Raw genomic sequence first — 11,411 nt, 5'->3', positions numbered from 1 at the left:
GTTTTTATCTTGTTTTTTCATTTGGGACATATTCCTGTTTCTTCATATTCATGACTCTGTTGGTTTCTATGCATTAGCTGCCATCCCTCCCAGTCTTGAAGGAGAGACCTGTTTAGGAGATGAACCTTACCCTCCTACCCTTCTCTAGCTCTTGGTTGTCTCTCAAACCTTTGTGATTGTCCAAGCAACCTATTTTATTTCTGGTGGTTCCCTGTATTTGAAGGTATGCCAAGACCTGTCATGGCTCCTGGGGTGGGGGTGGGGGAATCTTAGCACCTAGACTCAGGCTCTTTGGAAGCCAAACCCTTAGGCAGCAGCTTTTGAAGTATGCAAATGTGTACAGTTCTGTGGGACCACAAGTATAATCTTGCTGGCCACAATAGCCAGACAATGTAGAAGTGTCCCCTGGGTGTCAGTCATAAAAAAAATGGAGCAGCAGACAAGCATATAATTTCCTTTCTAAGAGTTGCTGGAACCCTGGAGTGAGGCAGAGGGAGAGTGCAAAGATGGTGTGCACTGACCTCTATCCTTGGCATTCCTACCTCTTTAGGCCCCTAGCTCTGTACCAGACCCTATGTGTGCCCCTCTGGCCAAAGCTCCAGGACAAGCAAATAGGCCTCTTTAACAAAAGAATGTGGTGTGTTTCAGTCTACCTGTGTTGTGTCCTGGGGGTGTAGCCAGACAAGAACTCTCTTTCAGATTGTTACCACAGCTAGGTGATCAAGAAGTGTCTCCTGGGCAGCAGCCACAAAAAAAAAACCCAAAAACAACAAGGTACCAGACATGCATATAGGCTTCTGGTACTTTGGAACATGGCCAAAAGTACAAAGATAATGCCTGCCTTCTGAGGTCTCTGAAAAGGATCAGTCAGCCCTGAGATGTGTGTTTAATTTGAAGATAAGCTAACAGGCCTTTTTCACAGAAAGACGGGCTCTTGGGTCTGTTGCCTCTTGCTGTGTCCTGGGGATGGTAGCTGGGGAAGAGTTCTTTCCCCATTGGTTAATAATAGGTGATTGATGCACTTAGGAAAGTATATACTGTATATACTGGACAACACAGTGATTAAGTCGGCCTAGAGTTGCATTTTTGAGGACGTAATTTATAAGCTGAGTTGTTTGACAAGTATTAACTCTGCTGGTGATGTGTTAGATGGCTAGAGAATATGAAATCAAAGAGCTTTTATCTTCTGAAGATTTACAATTTTGAATTAATAGGAATCATACAGGTAGTGAGTGAGGTGGCAAGGAGGATAACCAGTTTGCTGAACTGTTAAAATATCAAATTCTTCACCAGGTGGTAAATAACAGTTATTCCCAGAACTGCTCTATTTGCTCTACCCTGCCTGCCCTCAGTATCACCTCCAAACCCCTCTTCTGTGGGCCCCAGAATTTACTGTTTTCTAGCAACTAAAGGGTCAATGCCCTTAAGCACTCTCTCTCAGTATTTTACATATAATCCCAGCGGATGCAGTTTGCCTAGAGACAAAAGAAGTTACAAACCTTAATATAGTAATGAGTATTCAGTAAACTGGAGTTAAAGGCCAGAGCATGAAATACAAGTTGGGGAATAGAGAGAAATGGAATTGATAAGGGTTCAACAGGATTTTAAGCCAATCTACTTTTAAAAACAATACTTTTGATTATACATAAACTTAGTACATAAGTACTCACTGATATTTGTTGAATGAGCTACTATAATGCTAATTAATTATTAGTAACAGCTGCTGTTAATATGCATATGGTTTTTTTTTTTACTCTTTGCATTCCTGGCCACTAAGGAAGTTTGCATCCACATTTGCAAGAATAAATATAGACTTGTATGAAGGAATTTACCTCCTTTCCTCTGCAGTTACAGGATCTATTATGTGATTACCCCACTTTCCAATTGGTGATTTCAGTATTTACAGATGTAAACACTGAAAATCCTTGGGGGGGGGAATCAAACTTGGTCAACGAGGACTGACTTTTTTTCATTTCACTCGGAACATTTTACCAAATAGTGACTGAATACTGATAGTTTTATTCACCAATGTGAACAGGCAGGCAAGAGATAGCTCAGAAGTTTTGATTTAAAAGGGCTAATAAGAAAGGTTTAATTGTATGGAAGTATTAATGGAATTGGTTCTCCTTTAATTCCTTGCTTAAAAAAAAAAAGATAAAATATTCCTTATTGGGGCGCCTGGGTGGCTCAGTCGTTAAGCGTCTGCCTTCGGCTCAGGTAATGATCCCAGGGTCCTGGGATCGAGCCCCGCATCGGGCTCCCTGCTCTGCGGGAAGCCTTCTTCTCCCTCTCCCACTCCCCCTGCTTGTGTTCCTTCTCTCGCTGTGTCTCTCTGTCAAATAAATAAATAAAATCTTTAAAAAAAAAATATTCCTTATTAATGGAGGTACAGGTTAAAGGATAAATACCCAAAACAGTACCTGAGGAAATCACTGTTTTATTTTTACATCACAGTGTACTGTTCTTCTTAACCAAGAGTCACTGCATTGTATATACTGTCAATTGCAATATAATTCCCATCACTATGTTTCTTCGTGTTCTCACTTAAGAGTAAATGACATTACTAAATTATTTTCATCAAACATTAATTTTCATATTCCCAAAGGTCTGCAATTTTTTGGCATTAAATAGGGTATTACAATTAAACACAAAATCAGTTGCTATTTAATACTATGTAATATTTTAAAACTCTTTAATAATGCGGATCATTTCATTTGAAACAAGCTTTGCCCTTCTGAAGGCTCCTCCTCTCCACCCCTTCTGCAATGGGTGGTGGGGGCCTCCCAATGCCAGCAGCTGAGGGAGCTCCATGCCATCATTCCTCTTCTCTCTGAACAGGCAAGCGCTCTGGAGGAAGAACAGATTCCAATTTCTGCCAGCGCTCTGGAGGCCACAGGATGTGTGTAGCATGGGCATGTAGAAGTCCTAGAGAAACCTAAACCCATGAGAGACACACAGAAAGCAAGAAATTATTTTATCAGAATTATCATTAATATCTTAAAGACAGAATTTGATCCAGGTCTGAAATTCCTTGGAAAGATGATGATTAAAAATAGTAAACATTTATATGGCACATTTCTAGGTGTTTTATATACCTAAATGCCTTTAAATCCTCACAACCATTTGAGGTATGTATTACGCCCAATTTGCATAGGAGAAAACTAAAGTCGGGTTGGTTAAAGAACTTGCCAAAAGTCCTACAGCAACCAGTTGATGGAGGCTGGCTTCAGGGCTGAGCTGTCCAACCCCAGGGTCTGCAACCTTAACCCCCATCCTCAGTTTGTAAATACCCAGGGAGCATAAGTCTGGTTTTCATTCTCGGAATTTCCTATGGAGTTACTAGTATTTTAGAGAAACTTTACTTTGTGGATAAGTCAGAGACATGAGGAAAGTATTGTCCCACCTACTGAATGAGCAGCAAGAGTTCGATGTGAGACTAAGGCCTTCCTTGGAAACTACATGGAGCAACAGGGAACTGGTGATCACAGAAGGAGGTGGAAAACTAAGGGAAAGCCAGCAATGGGGGATAGGAAGCAATGAAAAAGAATTAAGTGTAAAGATGACAGGTGGCGAAGAACCCCCCTCAGCAGATATGTGCCCATTTAGGAGAAGGAAACTAGAGGGAAGCACTAAGGCTGAGCCCTGAAAAGGAAGGAGCCCTTAAAGACATTTTAGGGCTCCCTAGGGCCATCAGCTGCAGTGAGCAGCAGAATGCCAGCAAGCCTGTTTAAAATGCAGATCAAGGAAGGCCCTATTCTCAGATTACCCTTCAAATGAGGCAGGATCTGGAAATCTGTGTCTTTTGTGGTTGATGCTATTGTTGTTACTATTAGGTAATATGTTAACAGTATTTAAAAACTTACAAAGTACAGTTACTTAACCAGATACTATGGGTCCACTTTTTATTTTCAAATGTTTTTCCTATAAATTGGAGCTCCATAGAGATTAACAGATGAGTGCTTTCATTGAAGTTCTATTTACTAGCATATGCATGCAAGAAATCACATTGCACAGAGAGTTAAAGAATTGGATGTCAAGTGAGGGACTCTAAAAAGATAACTAGAAACACATTTTTTTTTTGAAAAACAAACACACTTCACAACAACTTGGAATACAAATAAAATAAGCCCAAAGGCTATCAAGAAGCCCAGGGGCCCAATAAAGAATATTACTTTGAAAATCAAACCTACAGAAAACTTGAAAATGTGGTGGGGAAAAAAAAAGAGCAAGCTCTATTCATCCAAATTCACTAGTTATTTTTATTTTGTTACTTCCTCCTTGGATGCCTTTCTGTATACATATACTTTTCTAATGAACCATTGGAAATTTGCTCACATTCCGAATTTACCCCTAATATTTCCACGTGTCTCCTCAAAACTAAGACTCTTTCCTACATAAACAAATACATTGTAAGTTATATATAGCCAATATTCAGAATTTTCCAATTGTCCCAATAATGTCTTTTATAGCTGTTTTTTAAATTCTTAATCAAGGATCAAAAATTGCATCATAATTGTCATTATTTTTGTTTAGGCCTGTTGCCTTGTAAGATGGCCCACATTTATAATTGCTTGATTTTTCCCCTCCTGAAAAGATTCAAGTTAAATGTTCTTGGCAAGAACACAATGTACTTGATAATGCATTCTTCCTACTCTGTCATATCAGAAGGCACAAAATATCTGTGTGTCCCATTCTTGTGATATGAAGTTTGATCACTTGATTAAAGTGATATTGAACAGATTTCTCCTCTGTAAACAAATCATTTTCCTTTTATAATTAATAACGAATCTCTGGGATGATATTTTGAAATATGTAACTATCCCATGTCAACATTTCATCTAATCAGTTTACTCTCTCTCAAGGAAGCTGGTTTCTAAACCATCTAATGATTTTAACATCCATCGATGATCCTCCCTGAATCAGTTATTACACTGATGATTACAATAGTGAGTTTCCAAATTTATTATTCCTTTTATATTTACTAGCTGTCATTCTTCTCTAAAGTGATTCCGCTTCCAACCCCAAATGCCTCTTTTAATATCAAATATTTCTTCTTTATTTCACAATCTCTTATGAGTTCTTGGTTAAACTTGGACAGGTTTCCATCAGTCCCTGAGCACTTCCTTACTTTTTGGTACCAACTCGATGTTGCAGGCTTACTTGTACTTTATAGATGTTCAGCCTGAAATCAGACATCTCATTAAGGAGGGTTTTCCCTCACCTTCCCCCATTCCATATTTCTCTCTCTCTTCTTCTAGACTTAGCACTCTGGCTCCCAACCACAAATTTACTGAGTAAACATCAAGGTTTCTTTGCAACTATTTTAATCCTTAAAATACATCTCACTTAAGGGTATATTTATTGGAATTTGTTCTTTTCCTCCTCCACAGCGTAGCTGTATTAAGTACTGTTACGTTTGTTTCTATTTGTATTCAGTTTTAGTGGGCTTTTGTTATCCTTTTTGATTGTTATTTTTGAATTTATAAAGATTTCCATGGTTAAAAAGTCAAAATTATTCTTAAAACGTAAGGTAGGCAGAATGCCCCCTCTAACACACACTCCAAACATGTCCATATCCTAATCCCCAGAAGGTATGAATACACAATGCTACAGAGCAAAGAGGATTAAGGTTACAGATGGACTTAAGGTTGCTGATTAATCAGTGGATAGTAAGATAACGAGACTATCCTGTAACATTCCATGAACTAAGAACCCATAAATGCAGATAAGCTAGGCAGAAGGGTTAGATTCAGACAGAGATGTTATACTGCTGGATTTTGAAGATGAGAAAAGGGCCATAAGACAAGGGATGCAGGTGGCCTCTAGAAACTAGCAAGGACACAGATTATCCCCTAGAGCTTTCAAGAATAAATGAAGCCTTGCTGATACCTTGATTTTAGCCCAGTGAGATCTATATTTGACTCATGACCTCCATTACTCTAAAATAAAGGTTGTTTTAAAGCCACTATATTTGTGGCAATTTATTATACTAGCAATGGGAAACTAATACAAAAAATATACACAAATTACATTCCCATCCACTACCACACCTCTAAATGATTAACTGTTTTCATCAGAATATTTTTCTTTTTTGGAAAAAGAAACTGAAATATACACTCTTATTTCCCTTTTTTCTCACATACCAAAGGTAGAATATTACACATTCCCTTTTGCACTTTGCTTTTATTCTCACCTGTATCTCCTAGAAACCATTTCCTAACAAACACTTCATAGAAAGGGAGCCTATGGTTTTTATAACTCCCCTCCCTTTAGTGATTCTGATTAACTTCATTGGAAGTCCAGGATCTGAATTTGCCACTTAGCATCACACCCAGAAAAAGCAAACTTAGCCAATTTTAAAGAATCCTTTAAATATATTCTGGAACAGGCTAAGTAACCATTCCAACCATGTTAACTGCGAGGAGCCTAGGTCTAATGGTCTGTCATAGTGAAGTTTTTATCTGGGCTCAGTGGAGCTATAGGACAGCTGGTCTCCACCCTCTCAGTCACCCTTTTTTAGATTTGATAGCTGCTACTTGGTTGTTCCTCAAGCCTTTATTTGCTGTTCCAAGTTCTTTAACTTTTCTCATATGGTTGATTTGCCAGGACTCCTGCCAATATATTTGCTTGTTTGCTTGGTGATTCAATTTTGTTTAATCAACCTTCATTTTACTAAAACCTAGGATTCTTTCATTCCAAACATTTATTAGGTACACTACGCACTTCCTGAAAAAGACAAAAAATCTCATAGATGTAGAGTATTAGTATTGTATGCAAAATTTAAGCATTTCTTTAAGAGACTAATAAACAGAGTGCCTATGTATTCTAGCAGTCTTGTCACAGATCTTTATTAGTATGTATTCAGACATGTTAAGAGCATAGTGAATACAGGACAGAGAAAATCCAGAAATAATCCAGAAGTAAAAGAACTTAAAAATTAAAAGCTATACCTCAGGTATAGCTTTGGTTTCCACACATACTGTATTAAGCAGGGTCCTCCAGAGAAACAGAACCAATAGGATATGTGTTTATATAGAGAAATAAATTTATTTAAAGGATTTAGGTCATGCAGTTATGGAGGCTTGGTGAGTTCAAAATCTATCTAATGTGGAAGACCAGAAGGCGGAAGACTCAGGAAACAGTTTCAGTTTAATTTCAAAGGCAGTCTGCTGGCAAATCGTTTATTGCTTGGGGTAGGGTAGCCTTTTGTTCTATGCAGGCCTGCAACTGATTGGATGAAGCCCACCCACCTATTGGAGAACAAAATGTTTTACTCAGAGTCCTCTAATCTAAATGTAAATCTTGGCCCAAAACACTCTTAAACCTTCAAAAGGCTGGGCACCAGAGCCTATCTAAACTGACACATAAAATTAACCATCACACCCGACAAATATAATCCTCCTCCTTCTGCTTACTCAGGGTTACATTCCATGCTTACTGCACACCCAGGGCAGTGTTCTGAATGACTTAGGCATCCTAATGCATTTAATCCTCACAATAACTCTGTGATGCAGGTTCTATTATGATATCCATGGTGGAGGAAACCTAGGCATAGCACGAGATTTTTTTGAGCCAAGACTGAAGTGTATGCCCTCCGGCTCTTGAGCCTCTTTTATCAGGATCCATCTTATTATTTATTTTCCAAATGAGACACTTTGACCATGAAAGGGGGCACTTTTTAAATTAAGTCAGGATAATAGTAAAATGGAGCTGTCCTGGACAAATCAAGATCAGGTCAACTTAATCATATTGCTGTCCCACATACCCTCCTGAAACACCTAGATTGATCAAAAGGAAATGACTGTTATGAGCTGTATTGTTTCTGCAAAACTCATATATTGAAGCCCTAATCCCCAGTACCTCAGAATAGGACTGTACTTGGAAATTGTTACCTCTTTAAATGTTCTAAATTAAAATGAGGCCATTAAGGTGGCCCTAATCCACTCAGGCTGGAATTTTGTTAGGACATTAACAAACAAAGAAACAAGAGGGGTGCATGCAGGGACACAGCAAAAAGTTGGCCATTTGCAAGCCAATGAGTGAAGCCCCAGAAGAAACAAAACTTGCTGACATTTGACCTTGGACTTCTAGTCTTTGGTACGGTGAGGAATTTTGGGTTGCTCAAGCTATGCAGTCTATGATATTTGGTTATGGCAGCCCCAGCAAACTAAGACAGACATGAATAAAAAGGATTACTGTGCTGGAAGCTAGTTCCCTAAGATGTGCCAATACTCATTCAAAATAGGAAAACAGAGAAACACGTTGAAGAAAAAAAAAAGCATTTGTTATTCAAAAGAGAGATGCTTAAGCATGTATAGGCATACCTAGTTTTATTAAGCTTGGCAGCAACACTGTGCTGAGCAAGTCAATCAGCGCCATTTTCCAACAGCATTTGCTCATACATGTCCATGAAATAATGTAAGCATTATCAAAATGTGACAAACTTCTTTATTCTATTTGTTATGGTGATCTGTGATCTTTGATGTTACTACTGTAATTGCTTTGGGGCCCTACAAACTGTGCCTGTAGAAGATGGCAAACTTAATAAATAAACATTGTGTGTGTTGTGACTGCTCTAGGGGCTGGCTGTTCTCCCATGTCTTTCCCTCTCTGCAGACCTCCCTATTCCCTGAAACATAGCAATATCAAAAGTAGGCCAATTAATAACACAAAAATGGCCTCTAAGTGTTCAGGTAAAATTAAGAGTCACAGGTCTCTCACTGGGAATCCAAACTATAAATCTTTAAACTCAGTGAGGAAGCATGTCAAAAGCCAAGATAGGCCAAAAGCTAAGCCTCTTGCACCAAAAAGCCAAGTTGTGAATGAAAAAGAAAAGTCCAAAGAAATTTTAAAAAGCTACTCCCATGAACACACAAATGATAAGAAAGTGAAACAGCCTTACTGCTGATGTGGAGAAAGTTCTAGTGGTCTGGATAGAAGCTCAAACCAGCCACAGCATTCCGTTAAGCCACAGCCAGACCAAGGCCTTAACTTCCCTCAGTTCTATAAAGGCAGAAATGTTCCTTGAGGAAGCTGCAGAAGAAAAGTATGATTTAGCAGAGGTTGGTTCATGAGGTTTAAGGAAAGAAGCCATCTCCCTAAGGAAAAAGAACAAGGTAAAGCAGCAAGTTATCCAGAAAATCTATCTGAGATCACTAATGAGGGTGGCTACCCTAATGAAAAGATTTTTAATGTAGATGAAACAGTCTTCTGTTGGAAGATGATGCCAGCTAGGGTTTTCATAGCTAGAGAGAAGTCAGTGTCTGGCTTCAAAGAAAAGGCTCTCTTATTAGGGGATAATGCAGCTAATGACTTTAAATGGAAGCCAATGTTCATTTACCATTTCAAAAATCCTAGGGACCTTAAAGATTATGCTAAATTTATTCTGCCTGAGTTCTGTAAATGGAACAACAAATCCTGAATGACAGCATATTTATTTACAGTGTGGTTTACTGAATATTGTCAGCCTTCTATTGAGACCTACTGATTAGAAAAAGAGAGTCCTTTCAAAATATTAGTGCTTATTGACAATGCACCTGGTCATCCAAGAGCTCTGATGGAGATGTACAATGAGTTTAATGTTTTCCTGCATGCTAACACATCTATTCTGCAGCCTGTGCATCAAGGTCTCATTTTGACTTTCAAGGCTTCTTTAATAAATACATTTCTTAAGGCTATTGCTGCCACACATAGTGATATTACTGATGGATATGAGCAAAGTCAATTGAAAAGCTCCTGGAAAGGAGTCAACATTCTAGATGCCATTAAATACACTTACAATTCATGGAAAAGGGGTCAAAATATTAACATTCACAGAGATTTGGAAAAGGTTGATTCTAACCCTCATGGATGACTTTGAGCAGTTCAAGACTTCAATGGAGGAAGTCGCTAAAGATGTGGTGCAAACAGCAAGAAAACGAATTAGAAATGGAGCCTGTACAAATGACTGCATTGCTGCCATCTCAAGATAAAACTTTAATGGATGAGGAGTTGCTTGTCATTTTATGAATGAGCACAGAACATAGTTTCTTGAAATAGACTCCACTCCTGGTGGAGATGTTGTGAAGATTGTTAAAATGACAACAACGGGTTTAGATTACATAAGCTTAGTTCATAAAGCAGCAGCAGGGTTGGAGAGGATTGACTCCAAGCTTTGAAAATGCTATCAAATACCATCACATACTACAGAGAAATTGTTCATGAAAGGAAGAATATATTGTTGTGACAACCTTCACTGTTGTCTTATTTTAAGTAACTGCAACAGCCATCTCAACTTTCAACAACTACCACCCAGCCATCAAGACTGAGGCAAGACCCTGTACCCACACAAAAAATGACTTTTTGAAAGCTCAGGTGAGGATTCAATAAAAAATATCCTCTAAAAAAGGCTGAAGTATGTATACTGCAATAATGGTATATCTAAAAAAACAAACTTGAATTTTGTTTTTTCAGTGCATATATAAGTTATATTTACATTATACTGTATTCTATTAACATGCTTTATTATAATATTCACTGGATTGGAGGATCATATGGTTCTTGTTCTTTCCTTTATTAATGTATTGTATCACATTGATTAATTTGTGGATGTTCAACCAACCTTGCAGCCCAGGAATAAATCACACTTGGTTGTGATGAATAATCCTTTTAATGTACTGTTGGATCCCACTGGCTAGTATTTTGGTGAGAATTTCTGCATCCATGTTCATCAGGGATATTGGTCTGTAGTTCTCCTTTTTGATTGGGTCTTTGTCTGATTTTGGGATCAAGGTAATGCTGGCCTCATAAAATGAGATTGGAAGTTATCCTTCCATTTCTATTTTTTGGAACAGTTTCAGAAGAATAGGCATTAATTCTTCTTGAAATGTTTGACAGAATTCCCCTGGGAAGCCATCTGGCCCTGGGCTCTTGTTTGTTGGGAGATTTTTGATTACTGCTTCAATTTCCTAAGTGGTTATATGATCCTCTCAATAGATGCAGAAAAAGCATTTGACAAAGTACAGCATCCTTTCTTGATCAAAACTCTTCAGAGGGTAGGGATAGAGGGTACATACCTCAATATCATAAAGCCATCTATGAAAAACCCACAGTGAATATCATTCTCAATGGGGAAAAACTGAGAGCTTTCCCCCTAAGGCCAGGAACACAGCAGGGATGTCCACTATCACCACAGCTATTCAACATAGTACTAGAAATCCTAACCTCAGCAATCAGACAACAGAAAGAAATAAAAGGCATCCAAATCGGCAAAAAAGAAGTCAAACTCTCACTCTTTGCAGATGATATGATACTCTCTGTGGAAAACCCAAAAGACTCCACCCCAAAACTGCTAGAACTCATACAGGAATTCAGAAAGTGGCAGGATATAAAATCAATGCACAGAAATCAGTTGCATTTATATACACCAACAA

General features: G+C 38.3%; 1 protein-coding gene across 6 annotated transcripts in view; it reads right to left on the bottom strand.

Annotated features, from left to right (window-relative positions):
- Positions 1 to 2,421: 2,421 nt before the first annotated feature.
- IMMP2L (inner mitochondrial membrane peptidase subunit 2) overlaps positions 2,422 to 11,411 on the bottom strand; it is a 750,329-nt gene continuing 741,339 nt past the window's right edge. For 4 of the 6 annotated variants that reach the window (XM_081800240.1, XM_081800241.1, XM_081800242.1 and 1 more), the window contains exon 7: positions 2,422 to 2,935. In XM_081800240.1, coding sequence (XP_081656366.1) covers positions 2,706 to 2,935 — 230 coding nt within the window. In that variant the 3' untranslated portion in view covers positions 2,422 to 2,705. The remainder of the gene's footprint in view (positions 2,936 to 11,411) is intronic. The other 2 variants (XM_081800244.1, XM_081800245.1) reach the window with 2 other exon arrangements.

This window comes from Leptonychotes weddellii, chromosome 12, assembly GCF_054177405.1.
Source record: "Leptonychotes weddellii isolate Sample4059 chromosome 12, ASM5417740v2, whole genome shotgun sequence".
Taxonomy (NCBI): domain Eukaryota; kingdom Metazoa; phylum Chordata; class Mammalia; order Carnivora; family Phocidae; genus Leptonychotes; species Leptonychotes weddellii.
The sequence above is the reverse complement of the archived record's forward strand: the minus strand, read 5'-3'. Positions and strand labels throughout refer to the sequence as shown.